We start from the raw sequence: 23,218 nt of genomic DNA on the forward strand, positions 1-23,218 counted from the left end.
CTATATTTTGGCAGACCCATGATTCGAACCGGGGACCTACTACATTATAAGCCAACGCATTAACCGCTCGGCCATCGTGGATAATCAAATAATTTATGCCTGATAAAAACAGTCGATATGTATTGATTAAAACAAGTCTTCTAAATTTTAATCTATGATAAAATCGATGTAATTGTACGATTAATATTAAACTATTGTGTTTTAGACCGCAATTTATACAGTTTGAGAAGTTATAAGTGATGCAAAATAATGTCCGTAATTTGTCCAACCCCTTATTTTCCATCTTTATATTTCAGACTATAAAGATGTGCCAGTACAGGTATAATGTCATAGTGAGACGGTGTCCGCAACAGCAAATGGATGAAGGTGTAACTGCTACGTGTCAACGCAGATCAGCATGGGGATCGTCATGTCGATTCACTTGCACCTCCCCTAGCCACGCACTCCGGGGGCCTGTGCGTGCTACTTGTGGAAATGATCTTCATTGGTCAAATACACCTCCAACATGCCAAGGTATGACAAATATAATATTATTCATTATTATCCACTTTCAGATGCCTTCCTTCCTCTCTGTCTGTCGAAGTTCCCTCTAAGTTTCAGGGATTCTGCATCTCTTTTTACACATTCCAAGTACCTACCTACCTCAGTTTATGTTTTACAACCTTCCATTTTCAGTATTCTCACTTTCATAGAAGGATGATTATAATACAAAGCATACAGTTTTTGACCATATCTTCTTTGCCAGGTGGCATCTTTTTAAAGTAATCCGGCTTCTCTCATTTTTTTAGCGAACACTCAGCATTACTATCCATTGTCAGAATGAACCTAATATTTTAGTTTTATCATAATGCTTTACATCATTGTAATATTTGTAAATCACGTAATTATTTAACAACCTTCTTCGGTTAATATACTCTATAATCCTCGTATTTACCCTATGATCATGGAGGGAACTCTCTCTCAATGTCCCTATCCACAGCAGTCGCTGCTCACTAATTTGGTGCAACAAGCACACGAGTCAGTGACAGCTCCGCTCCACCTATTGAACGAATTTTAAGCTGGTGTCTACTCTTCTTACTATTGGATTACTCTACTTAATTCACCGGTTGATGATCATTCATGGTCTTTTGATCTGAACTGATTGCGCTGTACTGGAATTACTATAAAGTCTGTGGGAAATCAATGTTCTTCCTTCAATAGTTGCCATCTGTGATTATAGCGTAAGGTAAAATGGAGGGTTTCGAAAAAATATACGGCAAATGTTTGAGTTAATAAATAAACAGCTTTAGCAATCTTCAACGCTTAAGCATTCTTCCAGTTCTTCGAGAAAACCGGCGGTATTTAAAATATTGTATTCAACCAAATGATCTAATATGCTGTTATTCTTTGCATAGAGCCTGCTGGAAATTGGTGTGAAACTCGTCCCATGATTCAATACAGTCGACTGACATGCGATGCTCCTCTGGGAGAAGCGCCCGCCGGAGCATTGCCGGAAAGGACGGCCTGCAACGTCTGGTGTCGAGGAGGAAACGACCGGAGAAGACCTCGCGCGGGAGTGCCCGATCGACAGCTGGTGTGCCAGAGAGGATTATGGCGGGGTGACAATTCACCCTGCCCCAAGCCGAAGCGACAAAAAAAGCACCGAAATCAAGTGAGACGGCAGATACCTAGAAACTCAGGCATTTATCCAACGGCGAGGCCTCATCTGAACTGATAAGTCAGATGACGCGACGGCATGAGATGAAATCTGCCAAATAATATCGCATTTTAACAACCAAAAATTACTATTGGCAAACCAAAAATGCAGAGTGCGAGAGCAGCCCGGCGATTTTGTAAAAATTCGAATCGATCGATGCACACATTTCATTAATGACAATGAAATCTTGTCGCATCAAATTATGATTTTTTTCCAAAGAAACTATATGTGGCCTTTATTAAGAATATGTGTTACATTTAAGTGTTTATATTTCTTTTCTTATTCTATGAATCTGCCTGTTGATCGTTTAGTAAAAGAAGCGTTTCAAAAGTCATTTAACAATTTCTCAAGAAACATACTACCTACTTTCAATTTCCAACCTAATTTATTGTAATAAGAGAATGATAAATCTGTTTATTAATCTTATTTTCTGTGATTTAATTAAGAGTTTCGGTGTTAAAATTTCCCTCCTCTAATATTATGTTGCTTTTAAATCTACGGTTCACGTAATCTATGAAACCATTGTAGTGTGTTCAATTAAATACTACCAATTTATTTTTTAAGAATATAAATAAATAATTGAAATGAAAAGAAATGAAGGATGCCTTCTTGTAAATTATTTATGTTGAGTATAAATAAGAAAGAAACAAATTTTATTTTGTATAATTTATTCAGTAAAATTGTTCATATCAACATCCAGGATAAATATATTATAATGTATGTGAATAACAAACAATAAATAAACTTTTAGACATCTATTAGTTTGTTCATCCTTGGAATGGATTCTTTGTACTAAATTAAAATACAAATTTTAATACATAATAGGTACAGTACACTATAAGTTAGTAATCACAATAATATATTAAAACAACATTTTGATAATTATTATATCATATCGAATAAATTCTACCGCAATCTCGTCAAGACGTTTGATGCGTTAATTTCTTAAAATATTTTTTCAATCTGCTGTTTTAGAAACTAATAAGGTACTTAATAAAAATCATAGTATCACATGTTCTGTACATATTTTCATTGGTATGATAATATCAAAGTGAGAAATGTTTTACAGTCCTAAATATCGTAATGAGATTTTAAACTAATGCGTTTTTATAAATATAATATTTTAATTTGACACAATATATATAATATAATATATGTTTTTTATCATAACTCCAAACTTTTATATTAAATTTAATATGATGAAAGTATGATCATAAAAATTGTAGAAAGGCTAAATGTATATAATATGTATTTATATAGCGAGAGCAAAGCTACTATGGGCCCACGAAGCAATGGTATAAAATTGAAATCACCGTGCGTTGGCAGAAATATAATATATGAAATTAGTGTTAGACCCTAGCCGTCGATTAGATATTGCTGCCGGTGAGACCTTCCATGCTCACGCGAGTCGCCACCTGTCCCACCGCGTCCAGCTGGCAGCGTCCAAAAAATATCATCAACTATTCATACAATTACGATTAAATAACAAAAACACTCAAAATTAAATTAAACGAATAAATCCACTTTTAAGTATCACCATATAGGTACCTACATATCACAAAATATCAAACAACACAATAAAGTGAAAAACCTATATATTTCCGTTTAGGTTGCCTGATGCACTCTGAAAGAAAAAGAAAAATAAATTAAATAAAAAAAACTAACATAAAATAAACAAAATAAAATAATCAAAATTTAAATTTACCCTAGGACCTCTTCGTATGTCTCCCATCGAGTCTTCGATACATAGGTCTGAATCAGAATCCGTACGCCTCATTGTACTATCCTGAAAAAACCATTTGAAGATTATATACATATATTAGAGATGAGGAAGCAGTGTGGCCAACTACAGAAATATGCCAGAAAAAGAAGTTTAAAACCTCCTTCTATAGAGATGGATCCTAAATATATGAAATTGAAGCAAAAAAAAAGAACCAATCATCCACATACGAAATTAACTAAAAGTGACTTTTGCATTGCAAGTTCATTGGCAGAGAACTTTACACTGCTGCTGACATTTATTTGTCAATTTACAGGGTGTATAAAAAGACAATCAGTCACGATGAGTAGATAAGCAGAGGATAGGTAATACTAAAAACTTCGGCATTATTATTTAGTTGAAAAATTTGTGTAAAACTGTTTATAACTGGATCGAGTAAGTAATCACAATGAACGTAAGAAATGGCCGCTGTTGCGTATGTAAGAAAATCGAAATAGCAACCGAGCGATTTTAATATTTCTGGAGTTTACCAACTTAACCATACTTCATGGGCTTGCACAATAATTTCAAAGGTTATAACAGAATTAACGTATAAGACTCATTCTATTTATAGTCCAAATTCTTTGGCCATAACGGTAGCTGGAAAAAAAATGACTGAAAGCATAATTGACTTTTATATTATGGAAAAGATAATGCCGAGACACAAATCCTACATGCCGGACTGTTTGAGTGATTGAGTCTCCATATGCAGTCAGATATGTAGGATATCTGTTCTGGTGTTGTCAGGTTTCATAAAATTCGGCACATCATATTCAAATACAGAAATTCCACATATTGGGCAATCTGAAACCAGACTCTCAATACTTTAAATAGTCCGACACGTAGGATTCGATTCCCTTTCCAAAAAAACTCCGTTCTTTACTTCTTTCATTCATATGTCTTTAGCTTTCCATCGAGATTTAAGGTTGGGGCCTTTTTTAGCTTCCATCATTAAGCAGACCTGGCGGAATAGTCTAGGATTTTTCTGAGTAATTTAAAGCTGTTAGCAGTGGCCGTAAAATACCAGACCATACGTCAAAAGAGTATTTTCATATTAATAAATATTCACATAAAAATGTACATATTTCGAAAGAACCATATAATGTTTTTTTATTTATGTTTGTTATGAATACAAATATCTCGAAAACTTACAAATTTTGTGTCTCACTAGAATACCCTCTTAAATACAGTGATAAAATATGAATCCCCTCGTGTGGTTATTTATATAGTATATATTTTCTAATGTTTATGAAAAATATTAATTTTTTAACCATATTTTAAAATCAATAAGAATACTTTCAACTATAGCCTCTATTTTAAATTTCTGCTGCACCAGCTTTGAAATGTAAAAGATTATACTATATCCAGTGGTGGCAAACATTTTTATGCTAAAAAAATATTTGTAATAACATAATAATTATGTTATATAATATTATTATAGAGTGCCAAATATTTTTCTTTAATTTACCATTTACAAAATTTTGTTAAAATAGATGAACATACTGGACACATCTTTTAGAATGAAACACACATTAACTCATTTAGTGCTAACAATGCGACTGGTGCAATTGCATTACCTGGCCATTAGCCTAACATGATATTTAAATGTAGTAATTAAATATTAATTCAAAAATATTAATCAGCAGTGATTGTGTGAAAGACCCAAGAATTTGAAATGGTACTTTTATTTTCTGAGGAATTGAATCAAGAAGAATACTGATAAGCTGGATGCGGTGAATAGAAAAAAACATAACTTACTGGTTGTGTCATCTGCTGTGTGGTGGTGAGTAAACGCGCAATGCGAGCACAGCAGACGGGTAAAGTGTCGAGGAGTGTGGGTCGAGAGTGCGTCAGAAGCGGCTTCAAATAGCGAGAGTCCAATCCTCCCCATACGCGTGCCAACACTGCTTTGTCTGCCCCATTTGAAGTGCGTCGACTGCTCGGCTCCTTTTAGTTAAACACAATATTCAACTTGCAATTTATACATCCAAAACATTTATTTCATAAAAAAAAACATGTGGTACTACAAACAATGAAATAATAATTTATTAAACCTATTTCGATGGCATTATGTAATAATAGATCATGTGACCTTTAGGCGAAACTGATATATCAGTTTTAATGCTTTGTTTTTGGCTGAGAATTAATAACACTTTATATAAGTCAAAATTCACAACAAAAAATATTCAAACATTTAGATAGCAGTTTTCACATAATTTAAATAATACCTAGAACAAAAGTAACGCATCACTTTTTAAAACATGAGATAATTAACTTTATTTTGGCAACTAGTCACATTAGTAAAATTGCTGCCGCTTATAAAGAATATATCCAAACATTGAAATGATAGATTTCCACAAAGGAGTAACAATTCATTTCACAAAAATAAAATAATAAGTTCTTTACCATACTACCAATGTGTAACAAACTTCTCTGTGATCTTAATGATAATTTTATTATGAAAATATGACATTAAAACCGAAATCTTAGTGTAATGCCAAAATCAATGACATTTCTTCCTGACTTATACAATTTGGAGTGTTATGCGAATTTCGTAATAATAATCGATTGCGGAGGCAGTGACAACTATTGCTTTCCACCGTGAAGACAGTTGTCGCTCATTTGTGAAAACAATTCATTTCTAATGTCACTTTTGTTTATTTTAATGTTGTCAGCGCTTAGTGAAAACAATCTATTTTATTGTGGCAATATATTATATTCTCCTTTGTTTTTTATGTAAGCAATCAGCCCATTGACATTCAATTAAATATGTTCTCAAATGAACTTAGATCTATATTTCTGTCTATTCATATTTGTTATCTGATTTACTATCGTTTTGCTGGCAGTTTTCACTCAAAACTATTTTTTTTTGACATGATCATGACACTTCATGATCTATAAATGTATGACGTGAACCATTTTACCTTTTTACATAAACTTATAGATTACTGAATATTAAAGCTAAATAAACTTGTTCCAAAAGTAAGATCTAATGAACAATTTAATTACTATGTTTGGAATAAAAAAGAAAGGATAATGAGTGTAGCAACACTACTTTAAAAAAATATACATTACATTGTTAAATTAATGGGTTAGTAATCCTTTGAAAGACTTTCAAAGTTGGTTAAAAATAGTCACAAAACCCATATTATTTTAAATGAAGAACTAGCACCACGTAGGCAAAACCTACCCATGTTAGTATGAGGGCATTACTTAACTATAACTACAGTAAGGAGATTTTATAGGCAACATCTCGCCAGGCTGGTTAAAAAAATATATCATCAAAGCAAAAATTAATATTTACTGAAAAAAAAATCACAACAATTAATGGGCGAAGAAGACACCGGCCAGCAACTTTTCACGACAGATTGGTCCAATTGCACGGTACAGATTACAACAAGACAACACGTACAAGAAGGTTAATATATTACACAAAAGGTGAGCAAATAATAGACATACTTCCAAATGCGGCAAGTTAAGACTGCCGTCTGATGCATTCCATTCTACCACAACAGTTGACATGCAGAAAGGCTATAAGTAAAAAAATTAAAACAAGCAAATACATTAATCTGAAGAGATAAAGGGCATGCGGATGTGTAATATTTTTTCAATAAACCATATTAATAATGTGAATGGTAGAAAAAATGAAACAATGAAAATTGTGCATCCCCATTACTATATAATTTTTATATTACATATTATTATTATGAATTGCGTTATATTACATTGATTGATAGAAAATAGTAAATTGATAAGGCAATAAATTACTAATATGAATCATATTTTTTTCAAACAGGCTTTTATTATTAATTCCTTATCCACTTGACAGACTTTCGCTGTTGACTGTATTAAACAACAATGAAAAAAATATAAAGATTTAATGAGAGTTAATGCAGAGTCTGAAGAGCATGCAGAATGTTTGGAGTATTAATACCACATCACTATCCCTCCTTGTTAATTCCATCTGATGCAGATGTAAACCCATCTCCACAGGCTGAAATACCAGCAAATAATGACTACATATTTAAAAAAAATCTCCAATCTTAACTCATCTTTTTTCTCATTATCTCATCATTTTTAAAAAGAAAAAAGGAATCCAGAATGATACAACACAGTAAGTCATTGCTTCAAACAAAAATAAATATCCTTATTTCTACAAATCTGAAAGAATCCCATTACCATTAGTATTAATAACGTATTATTGACCTGTATACAAGGCAATTTTTATTTTACTAAAGCTACATATTTAAAGACTTTATCGCAGTAGTGCATAACCTGCAGCCCACTAGGTCAATTTTATGTGAAATCAAAATGTTTCTTGTTGTTGAAGGAAAGTACATTGTTCCTAGCATGTAATGTCAACTCATTCAGTAGCGTGCTGTAACTGAGTTTCATCTTGTAAATATGTATGTAATGCAAAGTGGAGTGTGACTAGGGAATCTGGTGTGTATTTATCTAGATTCGGGAGAGAATATACCATTATCCGCGACACCTGTTCCGTGTGGCTCACGAACAATTATGAAATATATAAATTAGATCCACTGATGAAAAAGTTGTGTACCACTGCTTTATGGCTTGAAATTATACATATTTAAAAAAAAAATGTCTCATGTACGGGTTAATAGGTATATATGGTATACTATTATATAGTGCTAAGGCATACATAAAGATAGTAGTCTCCCGCTTAATTAAAGTCAAAAATTCAGACTCGTAAGTGCTTATCGGAAAGAGTAAATAAGAAAACTCAGTTATATGTGGCAACATCACACTGATTATTTTTCACAGTTAAAAACTAAATCAATATTTATTTAGTTTACTGACCCATATATTCGGGAGCTTACTTTAGTACACAAAATTAGTTATTAGGATATGTGAATAGCCAAAAAAGTGTGGTTTATGTAAAAAAAATACCTACCCCTGGTGTGTTTTCCGTCGAGTTGTAAACCTTTAGTGGTAGCAGCACATTGAATTCAATAATAAATCATTATTTCATAATGCAGTCAATACATTAACTTAAATGAATTAAATATAAACACCTTATATAAACCTAACAGGAAAAATGAATTTCAAATTCTACATTAAATATAGCATAGGTACATACTTATTAAACTAAAGAGGAATTATCATTAATAATAATATTATCACAATAATATGCACTTATTTTAGAAGGCTTGGTTAGTTCATAAAGGAATGATATTATTGGTTTATAGTTGTAGTGAGAATTTTTGGTGCCACAGGCAAACTATGTCTCTGTAGCCCTTTATGAAGGTTTTTAGAAGTAACGATATACAGTAGAAACTCGATTATCTGGACTAATTGGGGATTGAAGATAGTCCAGATAATTGAAAAATTAATAAAACATCTATTTTACTTTCACAACAATTTTTTAAAAATTCATTTTTTACAAATTACGTTTTAAATCTTTTTTTATAATCATATGAAACTAATGATCAAAAAGAAATTTGGATAACCGAGATTCTACTGTATTCCCAAATAATTTTGATTCAAATGCCATGTAGCCTATCTAAATGAGTAAAAATAAAAAGAAAGAGTATCACAAATGCATTTAAATTAATATATGTTATTTTGAAAATAATGCATTTTTTATAGTTTAATATTCTATGGAAAGAATTACAAATGAATTAAGTCATTATTGACTTATTGAAGCTAATCGATAATTCTTAATATTTTTTAAAATTCAATGTTGGGTTCTGCTGGCGTAATTCCAACAAGGAACATTGGAAATATATATTCAGTAAAATGTCTACTTACATATTATATTTGGAGAAAAAAACAAGATTTCACTTTCAAAAAAATATTTAAATTGTTTCCAATTAATACATAGTATTATCTTCTTTGAGATCAAATTTTATAAATGACCCCCACTCATTTAGCAACCATGGGCTTTTGTATATTATGATACCTAGCATATCCCTACAGTTTTCATTTGATACGTAGATGTTACATTAATTATAAAAAACTGCATTCCTACCAAATATTTACAGACACAAAATCTAATTTAGTTAGTAATATTTAGTAATAAATAATTATTGGATAAACTCAATCAATTAAAATAATCCTGTTGGTAATTATATTAAAAAAAAAAAAAACAGTAAGTTTTCCATATTAACCTGTAGACTGTAATGGGCATGTCAACATGCCCAAACAAATCTAATTTATACAATGGGCAATTGAACATGCCCTAAAGTAATTAAAATCAAATTTTGCCGGAGTTAATCAATGAATTGTAAAATAATTGACGTTCATTGAAAGAATTATATATAATATGGAAAATATCTTGCATTAGCTACCTGCTACAACTGTCAATAATGGTGAAACTTTAAACAATACATTACAAACAATAAATTAAACCGTATAACTAAATTGGAAAACAATATTACTATTTTTCAATTATGATAGAAGTAATATTTTCAGATGTTATAAAGTGATGTTTTCACAAATCTATCATAATAAATTAGAATAACAAATTAGTAATTAAATAAATATGATAATGTTTGCTTTGGGAAATTATCTTTAAAAATTCCATTGCAAATAGATCACAAATTGAATGCGCAAATTTTGTATATTATGTAAGTGCTACCAACACAATTATCCAAACTACGTATTGAATTGTTATTTGTAATTAATTGTTAAACTTTATTAAAATTAGCATTAGTGAAAAATGCATTTAAAAAATATTACAAAAACTTACACTTCTCACCCCTTGATAGGGGAGTGCTTCTGTTTCGTCATTCTGGCCAACACTGGAAAATAACAAATACGGATTACTGATTGACAAATATATTTTATCAATTGTAAATCAATTCATAAACGTCAATATTGTGCCGTAAAACACAAATTTAAAATTTTACAAGAGATACAAAAAACTGTACCGATACGATGTATTGCATTGTTGTATTGAATGTCGTTTTTTTTTTTAATTCGGTTAGTTTTATTATATTAAATAACATGTATTTTAAGATAATAACATTATATATTATAAAATATAATATTGCTATTTAAATTGATTGTGCAGTATATCTTTTTGCATTATGGATACGATTGTATGAAGAATACTTGTTAAAAATTGTTTATGCTCACTAAATCAAACAAAAAAACTTAGTTTGTCCAAGTTAGAGTGTAATGAAATATTGCAGTCTATACGATGAGATAATTTATTATTCAATAACATTTGAGCTGATAAATCACAAGATTCAATTAAATTATCAGATTCTATTATTATCCTCCCATTCTATTTGTGTTAAATGATGTAATAGTATTAATAATAATTTCTCACCAACTATATACAGCTTGGAATATGTAATGATAAATTAATAAGATACTGCAGTACATATTACCTTCTTCATATAACGTACGTAACGTTCAATTGCAATAATAAAATACTCACGAACAACCAACGTGATTATTATTTATTCCACTCAAGGCCTTCTGTAGCCATACTGCAGTGTAATAATGTAATGTTACTTATTGCTTATAGTTCGAATTAAATGCCATGAAGTGTGCACAGAAAATGATTATTTCACAATTAAAAGAACACAACATGTTAATTCAGCATTGCGATTTTTGTTATTATTTCAATCAAAACTTTGTAATTTAACGATTTCGGTGTGTCCCGAAATCTTAATTAATTATAAAGTGTCTCTAATTCGATAAGTTTGGCAAACAAATTTTCATTTACAGCATTACGTTAGAAGTATAAGCAAAAACTAGCACTACAATACATTGAAACTCATAATTTCGCAAAACAGTCTGACTATAGGGGCCTAGATGTCGCTTTATGAGTCAACTGTTCTAAATCACATTGAATTTTTAAAATTAAGCAGAAATAGTCAATGATTAAAAATACAAATATTAATAACCAAATTACCAATTATTTCATTTGTAGCAATAAACATCTTAAATACATTATTGTGACCATACCATAAACCTTACAAAAGAAGAAGAATATAACAGAATTATGTCTTATTAATATTATTATTTTAGCATGGGTGTACTCCTAAACCACTGTCAGTGTTGTGTACAATGATTTTAATTCATTAAGTTGATATTATTAAATCACTAACATGGGTACAAAGACCAGTGAATACAGTGCAACTGTAATTTGAAAACTACATTAATATAGGAAAAATAGTTGCAGTATTTAAGACGTGCACATATTTGAAATTATCCCATCACCACCGTGTGACTCACCCTATTTCAGGCAAATACGGGAAAGCTGTCCGCTGTCCTTGTTGGCTTTAAATCATAAGCAACACAATAACAAACACCGAAGACAATTGTACCACTAACTTTTCATAAACATATAGGTACAAGTATGTAATAGGTAAATCACCATTTCCACGATATACAAATAAATTCCACGAGAATACAAATATCTACTAATAGATATACTTTGAATCCAAACACATATTAAATGAAAAAATCAATATGTAAATTTAGTCCAGTTATGTGATTCAAACCTTCGACTGATCTAACAATTGTCACATGACGGGCGTCTTATATACAGGGAGAGGTTTATAAAAAGAAAAGGAGACACTCCATTTATTCTCAGACCTATGGTGACACATATTTTATGAAAGATTATGTATATATATAAATATATATTATATAAATATATATTATGTATATATTTATATAGGCCTCCATAGAATAAAGGTTACCACACTTTTTTACAAGGACTGGTTGTTAGCTATTCGCCTGACCGATTGGATCTTTGCTCTCGATCAAACACACAAAATGCACTTTTGTTTAACCAGCTGCACAGTATCACAGATGGCCGCTCTACCGACTCGCGATACGCTACCATGTTTGCAAATACCAATATGTGTGCGAAAACTCAATTTATAGTTTTCCGATCTTGCAGAATAAATGAAGTTAACACTAGTTCATTACTCTAATAATGACTTGCCATTATATAAAAATAATTAGTTTAAGTAAATAGATAGAAACTGTTTAAATTTGTTTGAAATTGGTTGCCTTACAAACCATGAGTGTGTAATTTGATTTAAAATATATCTCACATAATGCAACTTGAGACATTACATAGACAGACAGGGCAACATTATTGACAATGAACACATACAAATACGATAGCAAGACAGCACATTAGAATTGCCCTTATTAAGAATAATAATCACAAAACTTACGGGATTTTGAGCCAATTCAAAATGTGACTAGAAGCTCCTCCTTGGAAAATGACAGTTGCGATGACAATGAGAGACGTCGTAGTAAGCATAGCTTGGCGGACTTCAGAAGCGGTATTGCGAATTGCCAAAGCAAACGACATTGCGCCTCTTAGACCTATAGACAATAAATTAATACTGAAGCAATCCCATTACCAACTTAGTAGCATTGGGTTTCGCGGTACATACATAATATTATTTTACATATAATATCGGGCGTGAAAAGTAAGCAATATAATGTCAAACGCATGTTATTATATTATAAGGAACCACTTAGAATAATCACAAAAGATTAATTTCACAAATAAACAAAAAATATTTGCTATCGTTAATCTGAAACCTTTTGGACATTATACGTACATGAAATATTTAGACTTACGCATGAAAGTGCGACTTTTATATTTTGGTCAACATGTCACCACATCCATCTAAAAATCCTCATTCATTTATAAACATCTATCTATATGCTCCCACTTTCATACTACATAGAGCGCTCTGATGTATTTATCAGCCAATATAGAAATCGCAATGTACATGCAGCATTAAAAAAATAAATACTTAATTGTATATACAACTATGCTTGCATGGACAAAACATGAGGCAACATATAAGTATGTATTTTTTAATAGTATATTCTTAATTTCTTTTTAACCATGGTTTAAAATTCCTCAAAAGTACATGCACTACAGAAACCTAACTACATACTCATTCAAGTCATAAATATACGTTTCTTTTGTAGTCTTGGGTAGTCTAATGCAGGGTTTCCCAAACTATGTTCCGCGATCATTTGGAAAGGTTTTATACACTGCAACACATTTAAAGATCTTCTACTAGATAGAAGTAAAATAAGTAAGTAAAACTAAAATAAGTAGGTAGTAAAGAATCTACACTGATGTTTATGACGTCACGTATCTAGGTACAGGCGGAGGACCATCTTTTCTCACACCGTGCGCATGAAATAGATGGGGTATATTATTGTTTTTACCTGACCGGCTGACAAGTCTTGTCAGTTTAACGACAGTTACAAAAATACAAAGATCAGCCTTTAAATAATTTCTGGGCGAGTTTGTCAGAAGAGTACCCCAATTTTTCAAAACAAGCTATTATTGTTTTACTTCCGTTTTCTACGACCTATTTATGCAAAGCGGGATTTTCTTGTTATGCTGCAACTAAGTCAAAGTGCAGCAACTTACCAATATTGTGCCTGATATCAAGAAGATATGCAATTCAAGGACTCAAAATCATCAAAGTCATTAAGTGCTTCATTTATTCATATTTTTATGTTTATATTAGGTATATTATAGTTTTATACTTATTTACAACTAATTACTAAATAAATAATGTGTTTTAACATATTATTTATTTTAAATAAAAAAAATTTTAATTTTTACTAGTAGGAATTACCCAACCTAAAAAATAAGCTAAGTGTACCGTTAAAATTTCCGGGTTTGCGAAGTGTTCCATTGCAGAAAAAGTTTGGGAAACCCTGGTCTAATGTAAACTATCGGCCGTTGTTAAATAATATTACATACTTTACCAATTAGTTTTAAAAGGTAAGTCACCACAAATCAAAACAAAATCAATACAGTCAATATTTTATTATCCAGGCCCCGATTATCCGCATTCTATGTTATGTTATATAGAATTTTCTGATGTACAATTATTCTGAAAACTTGGTTTAGATTATTTAAGATATACTTATTAATATATACTAGTATAACTATTTAGTACATATTATAACCGAGACTACTCTGTTACCTGCAAAAAACAGCATGTGCTGAAAGTTCCAAGGGATACTCGGTTTACGACCAAGGTTGAGTAGAAATGATAACGGGTATATATTTACAGCTCTTCCTAAAGCAGCACACACCTGAACAAATATTTAAGGAAAATTGTCACATTTCTGTTGATAACAAAGATACAATTAGCATAATATTAAAAAACACCGTCTTTGCAAATGGAGTTTTTACATATGAAAGTGAAACACAAAAAGAGTAACAAGGAAGGGACACAGAAACTGGATCCCACCAATATGTGCGATTGTTTTTTCAAACCACTCTACCTCTCTAAAGTGAATACATTGGGTCGGTCAAGCCGGGCCTGGGTGAACTGTCCGGGTCGCCACTGATCAAGCATTTCGCATTTTTGATTCATTTGTAGCAGTCTTGTTTGTGCTCTGACATTTATTTGTCAGGGCTACAATGAGATAAAAACATATTTCTCTGTTACAATCTTAAAAGAAGTTTTGTATAGAATGAACCAGAATTATTTAGATAAACAATCACATAAAATGGCCATTGACATGATGCAAGTAAGTAACCAAGTTAGGCTGCCATTTTTTCTTATTTATAAATAATGCATTGAATATGCTGCCAATGAAGAGAATATAATTTTTTTATAGTTACAAATTCGACTATAACAAAAACGCTCTGGAAAAGTTATAAAGTAGGTATTGTTATACAAAAAGTTTATCTTATTCTATCTAATAAAAGTAGTTCAATCCCTTGAGCAATACCAATCTTTCCAAAAGCATAAAAAGGATACAAATCCAGACAATATAAACCAGGGGTCGAAGTGGTGTTTTGGGAACGTGAACATGGAAACTCCGATGTAAGTAAAAATGAAATTCTCTGCAAGGAAGTTCAACAGCTCAAATATTTGTTTGGTTCGAAGCCTAGAATCCTCGGATAGATTGTTGTAGGTATAATGAGCTTGACAAATTCCACAGAATAACACGGCAACAACACCTGAAACATAGGAATAATAATCATACAACATCTATATGTGTCACTACTTCCCATCTATGGTAATGTGTCGGCTTATGAAGTTGTGGGTATTTGGTTCGAATCACGGTTGGCCAATTCACATGTTGTATTTTCAATTATGTCTTTGGACCCAGAGTATGAACCTAATAGGTTGAGGAAGTGGTTCAAAACCAAAATCTGTTAAGAAACCTCTTCGTGAGCCGGCTAAGATCCACATCGGGTTGAAGAGCAAATAAAACATTATATTTGAACACATTTGTCATCATCAGCTGGGGTTGATTCACGACTGGATGCAGGCCTTCCTTAGATCCTTCCTCTCTCTCGGTTCCTAGTTCTTCACTGCCATGTACATCCACCGAATGTTATCAGTTCGTTGATCCAGCGGGTTTTAGGGTATCCTTACGGTCGTTCAGTACCTCTTGGACATGTCTGCCTCCATTTCCATATATTTGAAGACATTAGTATCTTTGGAAAAATGTTAAATGATTTTATGAAAAATTACCAGTGAGCTCTGCTACTTCAGCAATGAGGAATGTACTGTAAGACATCAGTACAAACAAAGCACTTTCCAGTAGGGGGAAATCACGGACATGAGTGAATTTGGTCAAGTAAACATAACGATAAGGAAAATACAGCTATGTATCAGTGGCGTGCGGTGACTTTTGCTTACAGGGATGAAGAAAAGAAATCATATTATACATACTATTAGTTACTTATTATTCTATGGTTTCATAACAAACTAAAACTCGGAAGGCGGGCGATAAATTATATGGTGTGTGTTATTAATAATATAAGTATTATTCAATTCTTTCAATTCCAAAATAAATACTGACAAAATTTATTAATAGAAACACGGTACTTTGAAAGTACTGTGAAAGAATTGACAGTTAACACCATTAAATGATCTATAGCATCTATGGACCGCCCATCTCTACTATGTATGCATGTAGGTACATTTTAAATAATGAAAAGTTATGTATGTGTACTTATCAATACAGAAAATAGTTTTAGAGATTATTGACAATGTGTTTTGTGAAATGAAGCTAAAATTAATCATATAATCATTGATCATGTGCTAGTATCATTATAACATTCATAATCAGTGACCGTTTTACTCATTATCAATGAGGATAAATACTATAAATAATACCTATATATTATGCAATTTTTATAATATTTATCCTCATATTTATATCTGTGTGCAAAGGAAAAGACAGTTCAGTTTTAAAGATTTTAAAATGGGTTGAATATACTAAATTAACCATAATGCATACATGAATGAGAAAAAAAACGAGTCAAGTATATCACTTACTAATTCTACACTGAAATTTTGTTCACATAATATAAACATATCAAAATTATTCTTTTGACTTTATTGTAAAGTAGTGAATTTAGACATCTTTCAGATCACCTTTTGTATACAAATATTAAAGTGGACTATCTTTACGAATTTGTATGTCTTATTCTTTATATTAAATAGAATTTAATAAACCATTTTCTTTTATTCAATGAATAATTCACAAGACTTAAGAAAGTAACATTCTTTATTGAACATATAAAATTTGGAAACACCTAAGAGACGTACCATATCTTGTATGTATATGTCTTGAAAATCAGTTTATAATTGTTGCCAATGTTGCGAAATTTGAGAAAAGCTTCAGTTGCATGACTTTTAGTTAAGTTCGTCATAATTAGGTAATGTGCAGGGTTACATGTCAATTGTACGTATTACACTTCACCGTGAGCTTTCTTATTGGAAAGAGATGACCGTATATTATACGGTCATTTCTATAGTACAGAGATGAAAAAAATTACGCGTTGTTCGTGGAGCATTGCAGACATTAATTTTCCAACTTTATTGGATCCTAACCTAACCTAACAAATCATCCAGTATATAGGCTATTTTCAAAATTTGTTTACCGCTGGCTTCCTATAAACCGACAAGAACCGTTTGAAAAAGTGTTTTTATTTAGACATGGATTTTATCTTAGTACTATACGACCCAAAGATTTTGGACGGTCTTTAATATACGACCATATATTTCCGATAAAGTTTCAGGGTTAAGTGTGATACGGCGAACTGCAAACGTAACAATTTCCGGACATGAATGTGCAGGTGGCTATATTGTTAAAATACATTGGCCAAAATCCAATGGATGCGGGCGGGTTTAAATCGCCCATGATACCATATTTTATTGAAATTTTTTCTAATAGGTTTTTGAGGTGTTTCTGAATTATGTACATATGCTAAATAGAATTAATAAATATTCATAATTCTTCATTAGATAGGTATGGAAAAAGGATATGAGAGCTGTCAGACATCCCATTATTGCGCCAATGAACAATGACAAGGTGAAAATTCCAATAAAATCTCCGAAGGCTTTGAAGAATGCCACGGTTTCAAATCCACCGGAACCAGCATAACGTTCACCATAATTTTGAATCGCTCTGAAAAAATAATAATTAACACATAGAATTATTTTAACCTGAAAGGTGAAACAGAAAATGTATATTATGTGCAGAGTAATAAATGCAATCACTACTAACCCGCTTAACACTAAAGCGACAGCGTCATTGAGAACACTCTCTCCAAAGACCATAGCGTACAAGTTCACATCTACATGAAGATCGGAAAAGATGGCGAGAATAGTGAGGGGATCAGTGGGACTGAGAAGTGCTCCGAAATAGAGGGTGTCGAGGAAGGTAAATCCCCGAGACAGGTGCTGAGGCATCAGCTGCACGCAGCCGTACATCAGAAGCCCGATGAAGAAGGATGACATTGTTGTCCCAATTATGGCATATGTTAGTATGGCTCCCAAGTTGCGAAAGAAATATTTCTGAAATGTCAGTATAACAGTCAAATATTGCTAAGAAGGATTTAAATATCACGCAGGTTTATTGTAACTAAATTAACTAACAAAATAAGTTGATAGATAGGTTTATTCATTTTTAGGCAATAGGTAAAATTGATAAGACTCCATGCATAACATCTGGAAAGGGGGTATACTATTTGTAAGCACAGCAAAAATGACATGTCCAATAATTAATTGTATATAACAAAAATAATTAATACAGGTATAATTATATCTAGCAATCAAATAAATTTTATTAATGATTTGATAGTTATTATCTTTATCAACATGATTATCACAGTCAGAAATATTTAACAAATTATTAACTGCGTGGGCATTTTATAAAGTTACATAATAATTTCATAGTTATGTATCTCTATTAACATGAATGCTACACATAATCATAAAATTTTACAATGTCATTAAATGTGTGTACCATTTTGTTAATTTACAAAAAGGATTCGAAAACAACTTGTTGAATTAATAAATAAAAATGAATACACAACATAAATGATGCTATCAATAATATTGAAATGTTATTAGAAGATCGCAAATTTAGAATGATAGCAAAATAACACTAATTCAATATACAGTACACTCTCAGTAATCCGCCGCTCGATTATCCGACAACTACTATAATCCGCCGTTATTTTTACTAGTTGAAAGCACAAAATCAAGCTCTAATTCGCCGTTATTCGATTGTCAAATTCAGTAGTTCGCCGCGTACAAGTAGTATACAATGCAAATGAGACGTGTTTATTTTGGAAACTTCTCCTTCGTATAACGTACGTTCATTGCGAAGAAAGTAATGTACCAGGGAGGAAAGTGCCCAAGGACCGCAATTATGCCGTGCTCCAATGCAACCGGGACACACAAACTGAAGCTTTTGGTCATAGGGAAAGCCAGGAATCCTAAGCCATTCAAGAATATCTGCCTCACTGAACAACAGGTTGTGTCAAGTGATTTAGTGTTTAATATTTTATACATATTTATAAACTTAATTTGATAAATACTTAATTTTGATTATAAATAAAACTGTAATTTGCTCGTACAAATTTCCCAAAAAAAACTATTTTTACGAAAAACCTGTTTTAATTTTTACCATAATTTTGTATGTATGCACTATAATCCGCCGCTTTCACTAATTGGACACTTGTCTGGTTTTTGGGGTGGCGGATTACTGAGAGCGAACTGTATTATTATTTAATTTACAACACATTTCACATTTCGTTTATAACAACAATAGTTAATAGATTTTTTATAATTTACTACAACATTATTCAAATATAAAATCATTACAATCGTAAGGAAAACAGGACATTACACACAGTTGTCAAATAAATATCAGTGGCAAAGGGTGGAGGTGGGCTGTGGAGATTCCACATAAATAGCGTACCTACACTAAACTTAGTCAGTCATACCTAAATATTTGTTATCATTGCTAAGAATACAAATTGATTGGTTTTTTAAATTGAATTAAACCCTGCCAAACCAAACCAAACCATAAGAGATAAAAAATATTTTGTTCATTTACATTTATAAGATATCATATCTTTTATGGTTTGGCTTAGGCAGGGTATAATCGAATTTTAAAAACAAACAACATCATCTGCAATTTGTATTCTTAATTCAACAAATGACTGACAAAGTTTAATGTGCACTATTTATGTCGGATCTCCACAGCCTACCTCCTCCCTTCGCCACTGGTAAGTATAGCTAATAGCATTGTTTGACATGATTATAATAAAGTTGAAGCTATATACTATAACTGTATTGCATAATAATTATCAGTATAATAGACCAGTGATTTCTAACATTATTTGATAATCGGAACCCCGAACAACATGTAGTTTCTCAAGAAACCCAACTGATACATAGTAGCCACACAGTGGTGAAATTGACACAGACTCCGGTGCCACAACACTAATCTTGCCTGTTTCCAATTGCAATCAGGCTACCCCAGTTTATGTGAATTTGCGGTGCCGTGTGGCTCGGCCCTTAAGTCCGACAGGGTTAAAAAAAATGACAAATATTTTTACTTTACATCCAGGTTATTGCTGTTTAATTTAATAAAACGCAATTGTCGCAAATGAAATTTTCAGTTGAAAATGTCCCTCTGAGGCGGACGAAACCGGTCCTAATTTATTGATTATGATATATGATAAACAAAAAAAATTGCATTTTATTAAATTAAACAACAATACAAAGCAGTTCCACCATGAATTGACAGTTAAGAAAATAAAAGAAATCCAGGTTATTGGTTACATATATATAGAGTTGGGTATTGCCCGAGAAAATCTCAATCTCGAGTTTCGGGATTTCCCGAAATTGTGAAATTTTGAATTCTCAAGATTCGGGATTTCCAGAAAAGAATTCTCGAGATATCGGGAAACTTAAAAAAAACCTGTAAAAATCCTAAAATTCCAAAAAAATATGTTTTAAGAAGACAAACAAATAGAAGTAGGAAAACAAAAATAATTCAAAACATTACTTATTAAAATAGAATTTCAAAAAACACAGACTGTCAATTGCTGCGTCTGACAATCGCGTACGTTTTTGAGACACAAAATTCCCTGACGTTGAACAATTGCGCTCATTTTGAATCGAAGTTGTCTTAATTGTGTTAAATGCCTCGATCAGTCTGTGAACGTTTTATGTTTTCATATAGAAAAATAGTTTTTCAATTAATATTTGATAATAAAGAAATCCCGATTCCCGAGAAAAGATTCTCGAGATCTGAGATTTCCCGAAATGTTAAAAATCTCAATTCTCGCGATTCGGGATTGAAAATCTCAAAAATTTCTCGAGAATTCCCGAAACCCAACTCTACATATATATTGTGTTAATAAGTGAAATCAATACAGCAATTTCACAAACCCTAAACACAATAAATATATTGTAATATGAGTTACTTAATCACTAAACCCGCTCTGCAGATTTTTTTGAGTTTCGAGTAAATCACAATTTTTTTGTGCATTTACGATAATATTGATGCTATTAGTGGTGATGTTTGTATAGTGATGCTCATGTGATGTGATATGCTCAAAAACATGGTTTAAATCGCGACATCTGATTGGTCGACTACGTACAGCAGACTCAGTAACCAGTTATTTATCCTACAGTGTATTTGGAGACTCAAGTCAATATTCATTTTGATTTTTTGACGAAACAAGGTGGAATTTGAAACTCACACCTCGATAGGCTGGTAGACCTATTGATATAGCACATCCGTACATTCAAAACTAATTTTATTGAAAAATCGTCCCGAGGGGGTTTGGCGACTAAGCGACCCATATATACTATGTGATTGTTGACATTTTGATAGTGAATTATTGTTAAGGGAACCAGTAATATTTTAAGGATGTTTGTATAATAATTACAATTTTAAATGATAACTTTAGAAGTATAGTTACAAATAGAAATCTAAAAAATGTACAAACCCGCTTCAAGCAGTATCCAGCATGAAAGATTATGGGGGGGAGAATTATGTTGAAAAATATTTCAGGATCAAAAGTCGCCTTCAAATCAATCTCATTGTCTTCCACATTCACTATTTCGCCGGTAAATGTATATGAATATGTCTTATTTGGTACAGGCCCTGCACCACCCGGACCTGTTAATTAATATTTACAATTGCATTACATGACAATCACAGTGCCTACTTACTTACATTTTTTTAATATTATTGCAATCTTGTGACATCCTTATTTATACTTGTCAAAAAATGTAAAAACAATAGCAAATTAAAAAATCATTAAAAATTATCTATTGAGGTTGATTGTGTAGGTCTGTTCTTATCATGAATGAATCATCAAATTTAATAGATTAATAATATTTTTTCCTGTTTGTTTCATTTGATAGAAAATCTATTTATAGTTTAGATAGGATTAACTAGAAATTCTTTTCCGCAGGATACTTATTAGTACCTATACCAAATTTTATTCATAAGCTATATCAGGCAAGTTTGTGATACCACTCAATAGACATTTTTAGTATGTAGTTTCAAAATAGAATTGTAGACACATGTTAATACCTGGTGAAATAGATTGTAGATTCCCTGGAAACTTAAACCATAGGGTATCAGGAGGAACAGACAAATTATATCTGGTTTGGGGTTCAGGCGCAACAACAATGTGCGAAATTTTACTGGTGGTTCCAGCATACCGGATGATAGCACCAACAATCAAACCTATAAATTGATTTATACATTATACAAACATTATATTAATGAATAATTATTGAATAATCATGATGCATTTTTATCATTACCATATATTACTGCTAAACCCGTCTCATGTAGCCAACTGACTCGTCTATGTTTGAAGATCCAAATTGTCAAAACTGTCAAAGTGAGTAGGCAGGTGTATATTAGTAAATTCAAACTATCTATCCTATGCAGTAACGTTGCTTTGGCATCTAATGCTATATCTGTGCCAGATGCATTACAAATCCCTATGAATAACGATATATACAAAAATATATTTGTAACTTTTACGTTCCCACTAGACGACATAACATCCATGATGACATTTACCACCAGTGCCAGTGACAATTGTGATCTGTCAGTTTTATGAATGTTGCTACTTTGAAGAAATTGTTTATGGTTTACATTAATAGTTTATGGCTATTCAACTACTTGTGCAATTAAAAAATGTGGGTGAATAAAATTTCATTATTATTTTCAAAATAAGAGTAGGTAGGTCAAAGAGATTGGACTCCTCGATCTCTTTGGAGTAGAATAAATGAATTCTGATACTCTTCAATCATTGACAGGATACATGAAATTTTAAGTATAGTAATTAAAACTGATAATAATATAGGTATTATGAAACACAAAGTTTGTCCGGAATTTAAAAAAAGCTCAAAGCGGCAGGATCTAAAGCAGGGGTCGGCAACCTTGTTGCCACGAAGGGCGCAATACAAATTTTGAACATAGGTTAGGTT

At 31.7% G+C, this 23,218-nt stretch overlaps 2 protein-coding genes across 5 annotated transcripts in view; one reads left to right on the top strand and one right to left on the bottom strand.

Annotated features, from left to right (window-relative positions):
• LOC147072286 (uncharacterized) overlaps positions 1-2,643 on the top strand; it is a 76,388-nt gene extending 73,745 nt beyond the window's left edge. Inside the window, exons 5-6 of the mRNA XM_085947781.1 lie at positions 297-513; positions 1,395-2,643. Of these exons, the coding sequence (XP_085803907.1) occupies positions 297-513; positions 1,395-1,714 (537 nt within the window). The 3' untranslated portion in view covers positions 1,715-2,643. The remainder of the gene's footprint in view (positions 1-296; positions 514-1,394) is intronic.
• Positions 2,644-2,859: 216 nt separating this feature from the next.
• Positions 2,860-22,832, bottom strand: Nhe3 (Na[+]/H[+] hydrogen exchanger 3). Of its 4 annotated transcripts, XM_085947774.1 has the most exons (16): positions 22,544-22,832; positions 22,308-22,463; positions 21,715-21,887; positions 17,970-18,259; positions 17,729-17,870; positions 15,926-16,031; positions 15,203-15,405; positions 14,417-14,528; positions 12,623-12,776; positions 10,168-10,219; positions 8,371-8,400; positions 6,915-6,986; positions 5,214-5,402; positions 3,402-3,482; positions 3,288-3,320; positions 3,030-3,129 (listed from the first exon to the last, which is right to left on the bottom strand). In XM_085947774.1, exons 1-15 carry the CDS (start codon positions 22,794-22,796, stop codon positions 3,288-3,290), a joined length of 2,046 nt encoding a protein of 681 aa, XP_085803900.1. In that variant the 5' UTR covers positions 22,797-22,832; the 3' UTR covers positions 3,030-3,129. The 4 variants fall into 4 exon arrangements, with proteins under 4 accessions (XP_085803904.1, XP_085803900.1, XP_085803901.1 ...); XM_085947775.1 differs by lacking the exons at positions 3,030-3,129; positions 8,371-8,400 and having other exon boundaries at positions 3,145-3,320; XM_085947777.1 differs by lacking the exons at positions 3,030-3,129; positions 6,915-6,986 and having other exon boundaries at positions 3,145-3,320.
• Between the last annotated feature and the right edge of the window lie 386 nt (positions 22,833-23,218).

This window comes from Rhyacophila brunnea, unplaced genomic scaffold, assembly GCF_057557595.1.
Source record: "Rhyacophila brunnea isolate RB1 unplaced genomic scaffold, BYU_Rbru_1.0 scaffold_2, whole genome shotgun sequence".
Classification (NCBI taxonomy): Eukaryota; Metazoa; Arthropoda; class Insecta; order Trichoptera; family Rhyacophilidae; genus Rhyacophila; species Rhyacophila brunnea.